This window comes from Aethalodelphis obliquidens, unplaced genomic scaffold (assembly GCF_003676395.1).
Source record: "Aethalodelphis obliquidens isolate GAN/ISIS:26980383/991018 unplaced genomic scaffold, ASM367639v1 scaffold2, whole genome shotgun sequence".
NCBI lineage: Eukaryota > Metazoa > Chordata > Mammalia > Artiodactyla > Delphinidae > Aethalodelphis > Aethalodelphis obliquidens.
In genome coordinates, this window is record NW_020837946.1 from 60,328,568 (window position 1) to 60,347,469 (window position 18,902).

The following is an 18,902-nucleotide window of genomic DNA, read 5'->3' on the forward strand; positions in this document are numbered from 1 at the left end:
GTTGGGCAGGGTGCCTGACTTGTTAACTGACATGATCTTGCCTTATCTAATTCTCATTTATAGGATAAGTTACATTTAACAACAAAGTACAAGAACTTTCTCCTCTCTCAATGAGCTCTCGAGCCATTTCCTCATTTCCTATCATACACACATGCTTAGGCAGCAGGTGTAAAATCATTTAAGATTTTCAACTCTTATTTTGCTTTGAAAAACACTTAATTAATCTTGTTAAATATCACCATGATCATAATCATAACCTTAAGGAAAAGAGTGCCTTTTCCTTTGGCCCATTTGCTCACGGTAGGTGATCTTCTTAGTGCTGAGATTTTCTTTCAGCCTAAATGCTAAAAAATTCAGTACAGTCATTAATAGAGATGACAGCTACAGTAGCATTCTACTTATGAATATTCATGAAATGAAATCCATAGCATTAATTATATTAATTTACATACCTGAATATAAGTGAACCATAGTTATAGTGATAGCTAAGCCTAAAAAAAAAACCCTTAGTAACTGTATATTGTATGTTTTTTAAAAAATAGGATGCAATTTAATAAGGGCAGAGGTGGCATTTTCAAAAGGCATTTGGGTATTTATAGTTAGAGATGTTTTTAGCTAAGAATTAAAGACAGTATAATCCTACAGTTTTCATAGGATTTTTTAGGGCTTATAAAGATTCTTTAAAGGAAGAGCATATAAAGAAAATATATGTGCTTGAACACAGGAGAAAGCTTTTGTATGAATAAGAGAATTAGTGGTTACTTGATTCTTTCTTTAATTGAGGTATAGGTGATTTACAATATTACGTTAATTTCAGGTATATAACATAGTGATTCAGTATTTTTATAAACTATACTCCATTTAATGTTATAAAATAATGACTATATTTCCCTGTGCTGTACAATATATCCTTGTTGCTTATTTATTTTATACATAGTAGCTTGTGTCTCTTACTCACTTACCCTCCCTTTGTTTTTAGTTTTTTAAAAAATTTCATTGATGTGTAGTTGATTTACAACGTTGTGTTTAATTTCTGCTGTACAGCAAAGTGACTGTTATACATATATATATTCTTTTTCATATTCTTTTCCATTATGGTTTATCACAGGATATTGAATATAGTTCCTTGTGCTATACAGTAGGACCTTGTTGTTTATCCATTTTTTTAAAAATAAAAACAATCCCACAGCATTTATTGTCATCTGGTAATAACATAAAGGTGAGCAAAACAATATAAATAAATGCTTTAGAGTTACACTTCTAACAAAGGACACCTAAACAAACTGCATTGCCTTCTCAACAATTTCTCACTTCATTGATCATTTCTAGTTGGAGACACTTTGGAGCAGAATAATGTTAACTCCTTTTAGCATGATCCAACCCAGTTGTTTTCTTGACTTTGGTTTAGAATGAATCTCTTCTGCATCATCTAATACGAGCTTCATATACTCATCAAAACCAGTGATACAGCCCTGTGTCCGCATATTCACTTGCTCATAAAGCCACACCTGAATCCGAGATATATTTTGCAAGTATCTGAAGATGAGATTAATGGGCTGCACCATCACCTTCTGCACCTTCTGGCCCTGGCCCCGGTACGCCATGGTGGAAGCTCACAAAGACCACACTATCCCACACACTCTATCCATCTGATATATAATAGTTTACATCCACTAATCCTAAACTCCCAGTTGTCCCCCCTCCCCACCCCCTGGCCCCCTTGGCAACCACAAGTCTGTTCTCTGTATCTGTGAGTCTGTTTGTGTTTTGTAGATAATGTTCATTTGTGTCGGGGTTTTTTGTTTGTTTGGTTGGTTTTTTTTGCTGTGCCGCATGGTGTGCAGAATCTTATTTTCCTGACCAGGGATCAAACCTGTGCCCCCTGCAGTGGAAGCATGGAGTCTTAACCACTGGACCACCAGGGAAGGCCCTGTGTTGTATTTTAGATTCCACATATCAGTGATATCATATGACCCATACCCTTATCTTGCCCCTCCCCAATACTTGATTCATATTTGGGACCATAGCTCTTTTTAGTCGGTGAGTTTTAAATTTAACATATTCTTTTGAAAGGAGTCATGGTTGAAAATAATTCATAATCTACGAGAATGGATTTATTTTCACCCAGTTTTGTGACTGAGAAACTTTGATTTCGGAAAAAAAGTTTTATGTGTGCATTTTTAGAAGTTAAAAACATATATGCTATATAGGTAGTATAACAGCCACATTGGTTATAAAAGATTTTAAAATCTAAGCCAAAATGCCATAACTTGAATTTCTTTAAAATGTGTGATGTTGAACATCATCTTTACCTCAGAGATACAGATTGCGTTTGTTTTCAACTGGATTGTCTTTGAAACAGAGTATCAGAATTAACTCATTACCCGCATTGTGTTCAATCAATATTTGAAAAACTAACTGAAGCATATTCAGTTAATATAATATTTTAAAGTGATACCGAGAAGGGTTTTACATTAATAAATGCAAAATTAAATTTAAAAAAATCATTTTATTTCATCTCATTATTTTATAATTTCTATTTTTGTATGTTTAGATGTATATTATATGTAATTTAGTAATATATATTAGATTTTTATGTATATAATTAGTACAGTAAAACATGCATATAATTTATAAATGAAATCATATATTGGAGTTAAGTGCTTACAATCTTTGCCTGGCACGAGTGTTCAGTTATAATGGAGAATGCAGTGGAGTGACAGGGGCCGTTGCTCTGCTTATTCCCTATTTCACAGTGAGACCTTTGGCAAGTCGCCTGTCCTGTCCATAGTGTGGCCATCTTACCTTTGTATGTATAGTGGACTGACTGGCAAAATAGTACAGTGTGGTCTCACTGTGGTTAGAAATTGCTGAGAGTAAAGCATCCTTCTATGGTCTCACAAGGGAATTTATTTACAGAAGATTGAAAAACACTGGACCCCTGAGGGCTGCATCAGGGCAACAGTCCTGAGTGCTTGGTCAAGTACTTTCACCTTTTGGGGGACAACAAATCTCTAAACAGTCTAAAGTTAGTATTATTATCATAGTAATAAATGGAACAAAAAAATATCTTTGTGGACGGCATATTTTTTGCTGTTCTGTGAATGAGTCAAAATTAGGCTTATACTCAAGGTTTTGTTAAAATATTCTCTTTCCCTTATTAAATTTCAAATAAAATATCAATATTAAATTGTTAATTGCTCACCTTTGTTACAGCATGTAGATCAAACGTAATGGATGGCCATGCAGTTGCTTGGGCTAACTTGCTAGGAAAAAAATGTATTCCCTACAAAATCATGATTATGTCTTTGTGCAGTTTTTCGCCTTTTTTTATGATGGTTTCTTCCATGTATTAAATTCAGTTTTGGATATAATAGATGTATGCTTTCACCTAATTTCATCATAGTAAAGTTGGTATATTGGGACAGTTGACATTTATAAAATATGTAGTGATTTTGTTTGAAGTAATGGTGTTTGACTAATTGCCAGATTTTCCAAGGGTTTCTTATTGACTTTTCATCAAACATTACTTATTTTCCTTCACTATAGAATATATTGAACCACAACACTATGACAAGCATAATGAGCTTTTAAAGATCTCTGCCTACAGAGATCACAATCAAACGTTAAATATTTAGATATCAGATGCTTTTGTTCAAACAGAAATGATACTTACTGTGGTGCAAAATTTACAAAACAAGAAGACAGATAAAACCTTTCTGTAGGCTGCTTCCCAAATTGTTTATAAATATCTGGTTTTGCCATATTTAGCTTCCTTAATTGAACTTTGAAGAGATTGTACAAATGAAAGCAAATGAGAGTAGACTAGCTTACTTTTTTCTTTCTTTAGATTTTAGGCAAGGAGTCCCTCTCCATTAAATTATTCTAAATTATTCTAGTGAGAGTATCTAAACATTTTTATTATGCTGTGTTTTGAAAGCTCATTCAAGTTGCTATTTTTCAAGTTTTCTTATGATAAAGCAGTATTTTATTCCTTTACTTCAGACTGTTTATACACATAACTGTTATTTTCATAATGAAAATATTAAAGACCAAGACTGACACACTAATATAGACAAATTATTTCAAGTCCTTTATGCTGTGGGGTACCAATGAAATAACATTCTGAACCACAATAGGTTTTTCCCATTAGCTTTATTTTCAACATAGATTTTATGTTAGAACTGCAAACATGGCTAGGACAGTGGTTCTCAACCTAACTACACAGCAGAATGATTTGAAGCCTTTTAAAAATTTATAAACCCCAGGCCTCAGGGATATATATTTTAAGGTCCCTCAGGTGTTTTCTTTGCGTAGGCAGAGTTGAGGAATACATAGGTCTAGGAGAGCAAATGCTCAGTAGCATAGGTGAGAAATACTATACTTATCTATTGATAACCTCAGTGGTTGAGCTTCAAAGCCTCAAATAAAGGGGCAAAGGCTCTGAACCCTTGAAATAGCAGCTATTAAAGTTTTTCACTTTAGCCCAAAAGAGAAGTCCTTGACCTTGCTTTACATATAATCCTAACAATTCTGGTTATGTGATTTCTCCAGCCCTGACAGATGAGAAGCGGCAAAATCAAACTAGGAGGCTGTTGGTAAAAGAAGTAATAGTTGTCAAGCGTGGGAAGATAGCACAAACAGCTGCGTTAGATCTCGATGCAGAAATTGATGGACGCTTGAATATGTTGACCTTCAGTCATCATAGGCGGAAAATTATGATGAATATTATCTGATTTAGGAATCGCGATAGTTTCTATACATTTTAGAAAGATTTTAAAATTCTAAGTTGGTTAAAGTAAAGAAGGGGGAAATGATTTTAAACCTGAAATATTTACTTACCTGAAAGATTCACTTCTGTAGAATGATAGTGTATTCCCCAGTAGTAGCAGCTAAATGAGGCGTTAATAGGCTCGTGCAAATGGGGGGAAAAAGCTACTGTGTCTGTTTGGCCAGATATGGGTTTTAAATGCTAATAATAGGAGTATCTATTTCAAAATCTTAACACAGCCAAATTATAGCTTTTTTCATTCGCCGTATGCTTTTCCAAAATTTTTCACATGTTTTCTTCTTCCCCACAGCAATCTCACAGTTTAGGCAGGCCTGTCTGGCTCCAGATTGCCGAGTCTGCTTACAGATTCACTCTGGGCTCAGTTGCTGGAGGTGAGTGACATGTCTATGTGCTGTTTCAAGCTTGCGTTCATGTAATATTATCTCACTAGACCGGGACAGATCAGCAAAGGTTCAGTTCATTGTTCCCAAGGGTCACGACTGCAGGGCTTTCTGAAGTATTCTTTATTTTTACCTACGATCAGAGGACTTGTCATAGCACAGCCGTGGCCCCTCTGGCTCCAGTCTGTCTTCAAGACAAAACCTCTGTAATCATGTGAAAGTCTTGGATGCGTGCTGCACTCCCCTTAATTATACTGGTTAAAGCCAGTACGAAGAAATGGAGAATAAGACTGTGTTTCTGGTGTTAGGAGTGAGGGCAGGTAAGAGATCAAGATTTGGGGTACAAATTCCAGAACCTTATGAAATAAAACAACCTCTCACAGAGATTCGCTTTTGCTTTTCTGCTTGTTTCCCCCCCCCCACCTCATCTTTTACTGGCTGAAGAATATCTAGACTTGAAGGTTATTTGTTAAAATGAACCTCTCTTCCCTGCTCCTGGGCAAAATTTGAGAGGCTTTTTTTGCTTAAATCTCTTCACAGAAAATGTATAAAATCTGAAGTTGCTTTATTGAGAAGAACCTAGTGGTGTGATTAAAATACTTATGATTTTTCAAAAGAAGTCTAAACTGATGAAACTATTATTTTTTCTTTTCAATCTGTTTTAGAAGTTGCAAAGCATGTTTTGGTTTTCAACAGTTGAAAAATATAATACTCTAATTCATGTTATAAATTTTTCAGTCCCTGAGAAATTCTAAAGCCCAGGCTTTTTATTTTTATAAACCGAATGCTGTGAGTAGGGGGAGGGTCATGTTGAGATTTGGTTCCAATATTATAGTTGTAACTAAGGTTAATTTACCAAAATGCTGTAGTAAACTAAATTTTAAAATTGCAGCCACCTATGTGTAGATATATAGTTATTTTAAGAGGTAACTGGTATAATATGTAGGCATTTAATGGAAAATATAAAGAAATATGTTATATATAAGAGTTTAATGTTGTTAAAGGAAATTGAGTGTTGATTATCTAATGTTGGTGATGACTTGAAAATCCATTACAGTTGTTCTCTGAAGCAGCTGTATTTATGGATCCCAGTGGTTGCTAGCCTGTGATCCTTCAGCTGTGTATGGAAGAAGGGAAAATTACGTAAAATCTCTTTGGCGAGGATATATACTGTGTTCTGTTTTCTAGTCCTTTGATTTAGAGATTTGTTGTCCTTACAGATTCTCCGTTTAATTGTGCTCTCTTTTAAGCCTAACAATTGTTTTCGTTTGTAGCTGTGGGAGCCACCGCGGTGTACCCTATAGACCTGGTGAAGACCCGCATGCAGAATCAGCGTGGCACCGGCTCTGTTGTCGGGGAGCTGATGTACAAAAACAGCTTTGACTGTTTTAAGAAAGTCTTGCGTTACGAGGGCTTCTTTGGACTCTACCGAGGTGAGCAAGCAGATCTCAGCTGCTGAAGTTAGTGAGTTTATCTCACCAGCAGCAGGTTTCAGACTCACTGATTGTGAAAATCAGTGCATAGCCTTTTCAGTCAGACTAGGGCTGTTTCTCTCCTTTTATTTCCTCCTTGCTCATTTCCCTTTTTACATTCTTGCTGGTAACTAGCAATATTAGTCTGCAGACAAGGTCTTTATTTCTTCTTCCTGCAATCTAAAGCCTGTGTTTTCCCCAGCATGGGTCTATGGTGGTCACCATGCTCTTACAAACTAAGGCACATGTCTGCAGGTGGAATACGAGGATGACAGCTAAGAAATAGAGAGCTTCTTTTCTCAAAGAATTAGAGAGGAAAAATATATCTCTCCTCTGTGAAATAGAAACCAGGCTGCCACTTGAAGGTGAGTTTACACTCTGTTTGTTTCACCTGAAAGAAATATTGCACATTTTTGTCTCTTCCAGGGAGACCAGTGAGTCATCTGAAGGTTAAAAAAAAAAAAAAGAAAGAAAGAAAGAAAAGAAAACCTTTTTGCTCCAAATCTTATTCTTGCTCCTTTTCTCCCTGTAGTTCAGAGGCACTGAGTGGAAGCAGAGAGATTTTCTTTTGCAGGGAATGTTACCACCAACTCTAAGCTGAGCACACTGCTATCGGCATCAGAGGCAGCAACCCCATGCAGAATTCTCCCCACCCCCATCGGCTTTGTAGGAACTTGTTCTCTTAGGAGAGGGAGACTTTCATGTACATGTTTTCACATTAGAATTTAGTGTTTCCTTTGGGAGGGAGATTAATTTTTTAATCCCTTTGGGCGCCACTTGAAATTCTTTGAAAAACTTTCTACATGCTCAATTCCAGGGCATTTATGTAATTTACTGTACTTGTTTGTTCGCACACACAGTCCCATTAATCCTGAGCTCATTCTGAGCTCTGCTGAACTGTTTGGCTTAGAACCTCTTCCTCGGAAAGAAAAACTGGGCCTGAGCAAAGCTTTATGCTCATGACCAGGAGGAAAAACACTTCTGATTGGCATTATGTGCAGATACTCAAGTGAAAATGTAGTTCTAATATACTTATACTTGAAGGAGAGGGTCATGAGGATGTTCATTTTTGACATTGTATAGAACAAGAGAAGAGAGTTGTTCTGGAATCAAACTAGGCTCAATACCCTGCTCCTGAGAAAGAATGCGATGAATTTTATTCAGATATGCAGAACTCTAGCCCGTCTGAAATCTAGCTGTACGACATTTACTCCATGGGAAGAGGTGTGCATTGTTAGAATGCAGATCTGTGCATGTGAGTGCTTGTTTTAGACTGTATTAAACACTGCACATCTAGATTTTATTTAATAGGGAATCTGAGGGTTAAGTGGTGCTATGGTGGTTTGCTTCTTTGACATCTCCAGTCTTTCTTTGTTGAGTAAGAATCTTTCTTCCTCCTTGGTATACTTTAAAAGAGAAGGAACCTAGACATACACCTCACAGTTTAGCCTCCTCAATGGATGGATGCTTACAGAAGATTTCATCTGGGAGAGATGTCATGTTAATTAAATGGGTCCAATATAGCAAGTTGGGGGTGGAGGGTGTGGAGGGATCATTAGCTTGATTCAGAATGTGAGCTGATAAAATCAGTCCTTTAAGTGAGAGATTGTAGGAGTCCTGTATCTGAACACTGTGATTGTTGAGATTGTCATATATTGCTTAGAAGTGGTCCATTATTTTGTCAGATGATTGACAAAATTGTTGACAGACTAGCCTAAATTTCTTTATAGGCAACAATGATAAAATGACATAAATCAATACTTTATTAAAATTCCGTGAGCCTTATTGAGACAAGTAGTAAAACAAACACACATGCTGACACGGTTGTATGGGAGTCAGCTTAAAAGTAATAGGGCCTGAGGGCTTCCCTGGTGGCACAGTGGTTGATTGTCCGCCTGCCAATGCAGGGGACATGGGTTCATGCCCCGGTCCGGGAAGATCCCACATGCCGCGGAGCAGCTGGGCCCGTGGGCCATGGCCGCTGAGCCTGCGCGTCCGGAGCCTGTGCTCCACAACTGGAGAGGCCACAGCAGTGAGAGGCCCGCGTACCGCAAAAAAAAAAAAAAAAAAAAAGTAATAGGGCCTGATAATCATGAGAGTTAGAAAGTTAAGACTGCCATCTGCTGATTTATTCTTTTAAATCAGTTTGCTACCCATTAAAGGTGTGTGCAGATTTGTGTTTGTCACTGATAATTCAGTTTGACTGACAGTAGGCTGTATGTACGATTACTTGCTGGCTCTCAACTTGCAGAAAATCACTCAGCAGTGTCCTCAAAGTAGGCTTAAGATCAGCAGCAAGCATGCAAACACATACATAACTTCCCCTTGGCTGGGTGATTTAAAGGATATAGTATGTTTATTGTTAGCATCTTTAAAAGATGTATGCAAAAAATGTATTTTAGCGATTTCGATAATCTGTGTGCTTTAGAAAGTTGAGCCCTATGAATAGCTACAGATGTTGAGTTGTTTATATATTTTTTCTTTTGCAGCCAGCCTGGAAAATTTAACTTTCTAAGAATAATGATTTCCTTTGTTTTAGGAGAAATCTTTTGAAATGTCTTAAGTTTGACATATATTAGCAAATAGGCTAACAATGGGCTGTTTTTGCTTGTAGAAGATACCCATTAAATGTTACTTAAAACTGCATTTTTCTTTGCAGTTTTGGCTTTCTTTTATTTTTTTATTTATTTTTTTTTGGCGGTATGCGGGCCTCTCACTGTTGCGGCCTCTCCCTTTGCGGAGCACAGGCTCCGGACGCGCAGGCTCAGCGGCCATGGCTCACGGGCCCAGCCGCTCCGCGGCATATGGGATCTTCCCAGACCAGGGCACGAACCCGTGTCCCCTGCATCAGCAGGTGGACTCCCAACCACTGCGCCACCAGGGAAGCCCTTGGCTTTCTTTTAAATAAATGAGTACTGAATTCTGGGTTTCTGTAAAGAGAAAATGATGGGAGTTGGTTTTCTGTGTTAGCCAAGCCACTGTATGCTATTATGCAGGTAGCATGATTTGTGGCAAAATCTGGGTCTACTTAACAGGACGCTTTGCAGAGCTTTTCCAAGCATACAACATTGGCTTCTCTAACGCGTCTGTGTACGTTAGTATGTTGTTGGTTGTAAAGGGAGGTAATCTGGTTTCCCTGCTATTGGCAGTGTTCTGGGAGTAGACAAGATCCATGGGTTCCATTCTTTCCTCATACTTTTTGGGAGGTGTTAGATAACCAGGCTTTAAAGGAGGCATGCTTAAGAAAAGGATTTATAGCCTCAAGAAGTATAACATTGTTTTGACATGAATAATTATTGTATACATATGCATAGTTTTTAGGATAAGCCACTTTTCCCATTTTAATAAAAACCCTAAAATGTTTGATGGGTAAATAATATGGGGAAAACCACCTTGTTGGGCTTGTGTATTCACGTCTAGTACATCTATACCGCTAACGATTCTCTCTGTTTACCTAGGTCTGATACCACAACTTATAGGGGTTGCTCCAGAAAAGGCCATTAAACTGACTGTAAGTTTCTTTCTCATTGAATTTATGTCCTTTGTTTAGATTATCATTAAGCCAAAAGTGAAAACTGATGCTGGTAAGACTAGCACACTATCAAGGCACTTGTACAATTTTAAACTTATTTGTAGTCATTTGCTAATTTTAAATTTTATATGAGACAAATATTTTGCTGATTTGGGAAAACCAGTAATGTACTACTAAAGGTAATGATTGGGAATTCTGGTTAACTGATGTTGTCTTTCTAATTAGGTCAATGATTTTGTCCGGGACAAATTTACCAGGAGAGATGGCTCCATTCCACTTTTAGCAGAAGTCCTTGCTGGAGGTTGTGTAAGTATTAATACTGATGATTTCTCACGGCAAATATGTTCCTTAGGATTTTTGCACACTGGATATACTATCTGAGTGACATGCCCCCTGAACTCAAGGGACTCTAAGCAGATTTTCTCAGTGATAATAAGGAATCATTTTTTAAATTTCATTGCATAATCTCACTGGTTTTGAGGCCGAAAAGATGTAGTATTTTTGTAGAGGTAGTATTCTTAGAAGCTCCTAAAACATTACCTTTTACACTTTTTAGAGTTCTAATTCTGTTTCTTTTTAAATACCACAGAAAACAGAGTAGTGGGTAGAGTTACCCTATATTTATATTGACTGGAACTTTAAAATAAGTGTGAGGTGACTGATTAAGTGGACCCTTGTATTTTAGGTGCAGGATTGAGTAAGCCATTGTGGTATAATTATAATTTTCCTCCTTTTAGGGACCAGAGCAAACAACCATAACTATGTTGAAGCTATTGACAATTCTGAACTTTAAAGAGATTCTGTCTTTAAAGTGTGAGCATGACATTGGATTTAGACCAATTCTCAAATCTAAGTTTTCAGCTCAACTCATCTTATTTGTGGTGTTCCTTTCACATTTGGTAGTACATGATTTTTTTAAAGATTTATTTAGTCCATTTTGTCCCTGAAACCCTTAATGGCTTCCAGTTGACTTGGCTGACAGTCTTGGCTAAACCCTCCTCAGTTGCTTGTGGAACCTGAGGTGATGAGGTCAGTGACCTTTGCAGCTTTTAATTCAGAGAAGATTCCCTGAGGGTCAGAGAGAGAGGGTGCTCTGGATTCTCCTTCATGATATTTGTCAGCCTGGCACATACCTGGGTCTTCATCTTTCTGCAACCAAAGTTCTTATGGAAGAGGTAGCTTGGCGCACTCCCTTTGTGTGAGTGTGCGTGCGCGCGCGCATGTGTACTTACGTGCATTTGCCGCTATACCTGCACACATGCCCAAGTGCATTCTCAGGGAGAAAACTCATGTCTTTGGCTAACTTTTTTCATGTAGGACAAATAATGGACAGGACTACCTTTGCTTAGTTCTTACTGTTGTTTCTCCTCTTTATCCCAATTAGATGCTGTAAGTGTTTCTCTTCTAATGAAAGAACCATTGCGTATCATAAATATTCTTTTTCTCAGTGGTTTTAGTTTTAATTTGGTTAAGAAATTTCCTAACTCAGCTTTGCTGCAACACTGTGTACATTTGTCAGAAATCTTCCAAGTCATGCTCTCTGTGTTCCATGTAACTAATTATTTGTTTCCATTTGTAATATCCAGAGGTTTTTGCCCATGAACCTGACTTGTTCCCTTGTCTGACATGTGACCTAAGTGGTTAAATTATAATCAGATATTTGGTTCCTTTGTTCTTCCTAGGTATTGACCCTGTTTCTATTTTTGAACTTTGGGAATTTCTCTTGAAGTCTGGGGTGCCTCGAGGGTTGTGCTGACAGTCTGAATCTCTTCCTTAAGAGATTTATTTCTGGACGCTTTGACTCATTTCTGGACGCTTTGATGGATTGTCTAGCTGGAAATTGACAGTGTGAAAAATAGGTTGGGCTATAGGAGGATGATTAGGTTGTATGTACTTCTTCACCACAAACACTTTCTGCTTCCCTGTTTCCTCTACATCTCTTCATTTCAGGGAGGAAAGAAAATGTATAATTATTGAGTTTCTACTGATGAATTCGATCACACTACAGTATAAATGACTGTTAAAGCACAATCTGCTACTTCTCCCAAAAGTCTATATATTTCAACAGAGAATAACCTTAAACAAAAAGGATGAGTCTCTGCTGATAGAATATCAGGCACTGTGGAATATAGGAATACTCTTTTTGCTGAATGAAACATGGTAAGCAGCCACCAGATAAACACTAGGAAGAGTGGCTGCCCGTGAGGCTAATCAGGAGAGCCCAACCCTCAGGATCCTGGGTACGGGTGGTGATAGAATGTGGAGTGTCCTGTGGGTGTTTGGCTGAATGCTGTCAGTGCCACCAAGTGAGAGGAGTGCAGCTGTTCTTCCAAACATCACTCAATTTTAAAGATGTATTGGGTTGGCCAAAAAGTCCGTTCGGTTTTTAAGTAAAAATAAAAGATACGTTTTTCATTTTCACCAAGAACTTTATTGAACAACAAATTCACCCTTTTGTTCCACTACCTTCTGCCATTTTTCAGGCAACTTCATGGTTCCATCTTCCCAAAACTTTTTATCTTTTTGAGCAAAGAACTGTTCCAGGTGCCTTTTACAGTCTTACAGAGAATTGAAATTTTTTCCATTAAGAGAATTTTATAAAGACCTAAATAAATGGAAATCTGAAGGTGCAATGTCTGGTGAATACGGCAGATGAATCAGAACTTCCTAGCCAAGCTGTACCAGTTTTTGCCTGGTCATCAGAGAAACATATGGTCTTGCATTATCCTGTTGGAAGATTATGCCTTTTCTGTTGACTAATTCTAGACGCTTTTTGTCGAGTGCTGCTTTCAGTTGGTCTAATCGGGAGCAGTATTTGTTGGAATTAATCGTTTGGTTTTCCAGAAGGAGCTCATAATAGAGGACTCCCTTCCAATCCCACCATATACACAACATCACCTTCTTTGGATGAAGACTGGCCTTTGGTGTGACTGGTGGGTTCATTTCGCTTGCCCCACCATCTCTTGCATTCCACATTATTGTATAGTATCCACTTTTCATCACCCATCACAATTTGTGTTAAAAACGAACGTTTTTATTACATTTAAGTAGAGAACTGCATGCGGAAATACGGTCAAGAAGGTGTTTTCGCTTAACTTACGTGGAACCCAAACATCAAAGCGATTAACATAACCAAGCTGGTGCAAATGATTCTCAGCGCTTGATTTGCTTATTTTTAGTATGTTGGCTATCTCCTGCATGGCATAACGTTGATTGTTCTCAGTGTCTCGGTTTGATCTCTATCCACTTCAACTGCTCAACCCGACCATAGAGCATCATCCAGAGAGAAATCTCCAGCACGAAACTTTGCAAACCACTTTTGACACGTTCAATCAGTCACAGTACCTTCTCCATACACTGCACAAATCTTTTTTTGCATTTCGGTTACATTTTTACCTTTCTTGAAATAACAAATAAAGCATAATAGGCCGAAAATGTTGCTTTTTTTCTTCCATCTTCAATATTAAAATGCCTACACAAAAATTCACCAATTTTGACAAGTCTTTTTTTAAATGCATGCTGATATGACAGCTGTCACATACAGTCTAACAAAATTATTTTGAATGAAGTTAAAGGCAACTAAGTGCTACTAGAGCCATCTTTCGGAGAAAACTGAACAAACCTTTTTGCCAGCCCAATACCTAATGTGTTGACCTAATGCAGATTAATTCAGAAGAAATGGCTCAAACTGAGCAGTTAGTATTGACTTTACAGCTTTTTTTTCCGTAGCAGAAGAATCAGCTAGGACTAGGGTCTTGAGTTCCCTACATAGGGGAGGGAAATTCTACTGCTCTGAAAATGACTGTGCCGTCCTTTAGGAAAAATGATGTACACTAACTAGATCATTGAGGTGACCAAGAAATGAAAATATCCAGTCCTTAAGCATTATGTGTTTTTTTGTTGTTTGTTTTATTTTGTGATCTGTTTTTAAAAGTATGTGATATTAGATATATGCAAAAGAGAACACATTATATAAACAAAAAGTTATAATAAAATGAGCATCCATGAGCCTACCACTCAACCTAACTACAGTATTACTATTATCATTGATGCTGGGTTTTGCTTTTACTGTAGCTCTAATCTGCTGGAATGCTAATGAGCATGTAGGGACTTTTCTTACTGGGCTGAACATTTTATAGGCATTCTGTCATTATTATTCCCAATTGGAGTTGAAGAAACTAAAACCTGAGAGACATCTAGCACTTAGTGAATGGCAAAGGTGAGAGTCAAACCACTTTTGTCTCCAAATCTCTATTAACTCATATTTGGTATGTTTTCATTCATTCTTTCTTCCATTTATTCATTCTCATCCAACAAGCTGTCAAGGCTGAGAAGGATTTAGAGTTTCTTCCTGTGCAAGGAACTAGACTTAGGAAATGTTTATATCTCATAGAAAAAGGGTAGTTCTGACCATTCTCACCAGATAAAACCTAATCTTATATCTAAACATATTCCACTGTGGTAATTTGAAAGTAGAATTCCTTATCGTGATTTGCTTCATTTCTACATGTCACCAAAGAAAATACGTGCTTATGATTATAATTCATTGTAATAATAGCTACCGTTTCTTGAGCCTCTTGCACTGGACTGAACACTTTATAGGCATTATCTCATTATTCCCAGCTAGAGTCGAAGAAACTAAAAGCTCAGTGAAATCAAGCACTTAGTAAATGGAAAAATTGAGATTCAAACCACTTCTGTCTCTAATCTATATTCTTTCATACTTGGTTTATGTTTCCATTCGTTCAGTCTTTCATTCATTCTCTCATTCATCGAATGCTTGCTATGTTTCAGGAAAAAATTTTAAAATAACAGCTTTATTGAGATAGAGTTCACATATCATACAATTCCCCACACTTAAAGTGTACAATTCAGCAGTTTTAAGTATATTCACAGAGCTGTGCAACTATCACCATAGTCAATTTTAGAACATTCTCATCCCCAAAAGAAACCTAGTACCCTTTAGCTATTGCCTTCCAATTTTCCCGCCCTCTCCCCATCAAGTCTTAGGCTACTACTCGTAAACTTTCTGTCCTTATAGATTCACCATTTCTGGACATTTCATATAAATGGAATCAAACAATATTTTGTGTCTGGCTTCTTTCACTTAGTGTAACGTTTCAAGGTTTATTCATGTTGTAGTATGTATCAGTATTTCAGGCCTTTTTTATTGCTGAATAATATTTCATTATACCAATAATACCACATTTTTTGTATCCATTCATCAGTTGTTGAACACGTGGGTTGTTTCCACCTTTTGGCTATTATGAATAATGCTGCTATGAACATTCATGTAAGAAGTTTTGTGGACATATGTTTTCATTTCTCTTGTGTTTATACCTAGGAGTGGAATTGGTGGGTCATATGGTAACCCTAACTAGTATTTTGAGGAACTGCCAGATTGTTTTCCAAAGTGGCTGCAGCATTTTACAATCCTACCAGCAATGTATGGGGGTTCTGATTTCTCCACATTCTTGCCAATACTTATTATTATCTGTCTTTTCGTTATAGCCATCCTAGTGGTATGAAATGGTATCTTACTGTGATCTAATGACTGACAGTGTTGAGCATCTTTTCATGAATGTACTGGCATTTGTTTATCTTTGGAGAACAATCTATTCAGAATATTTGCCCATGTTTTAGCTGGGTTGTTCGTTTTTTATTATTGAATTGTAAGAGTTCTATGTGTATTTAGGGAATTCTGTATACACACAAGAGTTCTATATATAGTGTACCCTACCAGATACATGATTTGCAAATATTTTTCACTTTCTTGACTGTGTCCTTTGAAGAACTGGACTTTGATTTTAATGAAGTCCAACTTATCTATATTTTCTCTTGTTGCTTGTGCTTTTTGTGTCTTATTTAAGAAGTCATTGCCTAATCCAAGATCATGAAGATTTATACCTCTATTTTCTTCTGAGGGTTTTATAGTTTTAGATCTTACATTTAGGTCTTTGATCTTTCACACAAATTTTTAACCTTAATTTTTTCCGGTGTTTTGCTTTGAGCAGAGATATTACCAAATGAAAGTTTTATTTTTCATTGTCAACATTTCGGTATATTTCCTCCTAATGCTTTTATAGACGTGCTTTTGTGCATGTACAGACATAAACACACACACACACACACACGCATGCACGCACATTATATATATTTTTTAACATCTTTATTGGAGTATAGTTGCTTTACAATGTTGTGTTAGTTTCTGCTGTATAACAAAGTGAATCAGCTATACGTATACATATATCCCCAAATCCCCTCCCTCTTGCGTCTCCCTCCCATTCTCCCTATCCCACCCCTCTAGGTGGTCACAAAACACCGAGCTGATCTCCCTGTGCTATGCAGCTGCTTCCCACTAGCTATCTGTTTTACATTTGGTAGTGTATATATGTCAGTGCTACTCTCTCACTTCGTCCCAGTTTACCCTTCCCCCTCCCTGTGTCCTCAAGTCCATTTTCTGCATCTGCGTCTTTATTCCTGTCCTGCCTCTACGTTCTTCAGAACCTTTTTTTTTGATTCCATATATATGTGTTAGCATACGGTATTTGTTTTTCTCTTTCTGACTTAACTTCAGTCTGTACGACAGACTCTAGGTCCATCCACCTCACTACAAATAACTCAATTTCGTTTCTTTTTATAGCCGAGTAATATTCCATTGTATATATGTGCCACATCTTCCTTATCCATTCTTCTGTCGATGGACACTTAGGATGCTTCCATGTCCTGGCTATTGTAAATAGTGCTGCAATGAACATTGTGGTACATGTCTCTTTTTGAATTATGGTTTTCTCAGGGTATATACCCAGTAGTGGGATTGCTGGGTCATATGGTAGTTCTATTTTTAGTTTTCTAAGGAACCTTCCTACTGTTCTCCATAGTGGCTGTATCAATTTACATTCCCACCAACAGTGCAAGAGGGTTTCCTTTTCTCCACACCCTCTCCAGCATTTATTGTTTGTAGATTTTTTGATGATGGCCATTCTGACTGGTGTGAGGTGATACCTCATTGTGGTTTTGATTTGCATTTCTCTAATGATTAGTGATGTTGAGCAACCTTTCACGCGTTTGTTGGCAACCTGTATGTCTTCTTTGGAGGAATGTCTATTTAGGTCTTCTGCCCATTTTTGGATTGGGTTGTTTGTTTTTTTGATATTGAGCTGCGTGAGCTGCTTGTAAATTTTGGAGATTAATCCTTTGTCAGTTGCTTGGTTTGCAAATATTTTCTCCCATTCTGAGGGTTGTCTTTTCGTCTCATTTATGGTTTCCTTTGCTGTGCAAAAGCTTTGAAGTTTCATTAGGTCCCATTTGTTTATTTTTGTTTTTATTTCCATTTTTCTAGGAGGTGGGCCAAAAAGGATCTTGCTGTGATTTATGTCATAGAGTGTTCTGCCTATGTTTTCCTCTAAGAGTTTTATAGTGTCTGGCCTTACATTTAGGTCTCTAATCCATTTTGAGTTTATTTTTGTGTATGGTGTTAGGAAATGTTCTAATTTCATTCTTTTACATGGAGCTGTCCAGTTTTCCCGGCACCACTTACTGAAGAGGCTGTCTTTTCTCCATTGTATATTCTTTCCTCCTTTATCATAGATAAGGTGACCATATGATGCACATTCTTTTTTAAACCAGATGGAAGTTTTGTTGGCTCTGACCTCCTGATTAGAAATGCAAGCAGCTCTCACTTTCTAAGGGCAGCAGAAAATCACAGTGGAGCTTCTCACTTTGGAAATAGATATAACCTTTGGGAACAGAATTATAAACAGAGTGTGCGTTTTCAAATTTTAAATCTTCATTGGGAACATTAACCAAACGTATTTTATATCTATATTAAAATCTTCTCAAAAAAGACTTAATAGTTCAGAATTTATGATTTAGATGTGATACGTTTTTTTTTGTTGTTGTATCTATAACTCGAACTTTAGATTAAATTTCTCCCCCCTTCTTTAGGTGGGGATGAGATAAGAGCGTATGCGTATGGATACAGTTACTCAGTAAATATCTGTTATGGATGCTTATGAGTAATGTATATGTAACAGTAGGTTTCAAATAATTTTTCTCATTGTTCTCACAGGTGAGCCGTTCTTGTCAGGCCATATGTTTTCATTTTTCTCTTAGAAAGTCTCCCTTTATATATGTATAAATGTATACATATATGTTACACATACATATATTACATGTCCATATCAGACATAAATATAATTGAGTGTTTAGGGCTTGCCTAGTGGCGCAGTGGTTAAGAATCCACCTGCCAATGCAGGGGACACGGGTTTGAGTCCTGGTCTGGGAAGATCCCACATGCTGTGGAGCAACTAAGCCCGTGCGCCACAACTACTGAGCCTGTGCTCTAGAGCCCATGAGCTGCATCTACTGAAGCCCATGTGCTCTAGAGCCCATGCTCCGCAACAAGAGAAGCCACTGCCATGAGAAGCCTGCGCACCGTAACGAAGAGTAGCCCCTGCTCGCCGCAACTAGAGAAAGCCCGCAGGTAGCAACGAAGACCCAACACAGCCAAAAATAATAAATGAAAATAAATAAATTTATTAAATAAATATATATATATATATAATTGAGTGTTTAATTATGGTATCTGTTGTGTGCAGGAATAATATCAATACTTCGTTGTCAACGTAGAATTTTTCCAATTACCTTAACATGCACTAATACCACCTCCTATAAAATGGGTAGATGAGAAACAGAAGGTCAGACAGGCTAACTCTCACCCCAAA

The 18,902-nt window shown here is 37.3% G+C and overlaps 1 protein-coding gene and 1 pseudogene across 2 annotated transcripts in view; one reads left to right on the plus strand and one right to left on the minus strand.

Annotated features, from left to right (window-relative positions):
- Positions 1–18,902, plus strand: part of SLC25A12 (solute carrier family 25 member 12) — a 91,377-nt gene that overhangs the window by 57,964 nt on the left and 14,511 nt on the right. For both annotated transcript variants that reach the window (XM_027128293.1, XM_027128304.1), the window contains 4 exons: positions 5,082–5,163; positions 6,447–6,605; positions 10,103–10,155; positions 10,402–10,482. In XM_027128293.1, the coding sequence (XP_026984094.1) occupies positions 5,082–5,163; positions 6,447–6,605; positions 10,103–10,155; positions 10,402–10,482 (375 nt within the window). The remainder of the gene's footprint in view (positions 1–5,081; positions 5,164–6,446; positions 6,606–10,102; positions 10,156–10,401; positions 10,483–18,902) is intronic.
- LOC113631721 (small nuclear ribonucleoprotein E pseudogene) lies at positions 1,173–1,709 on the minus strand (annotated as a pseudogene).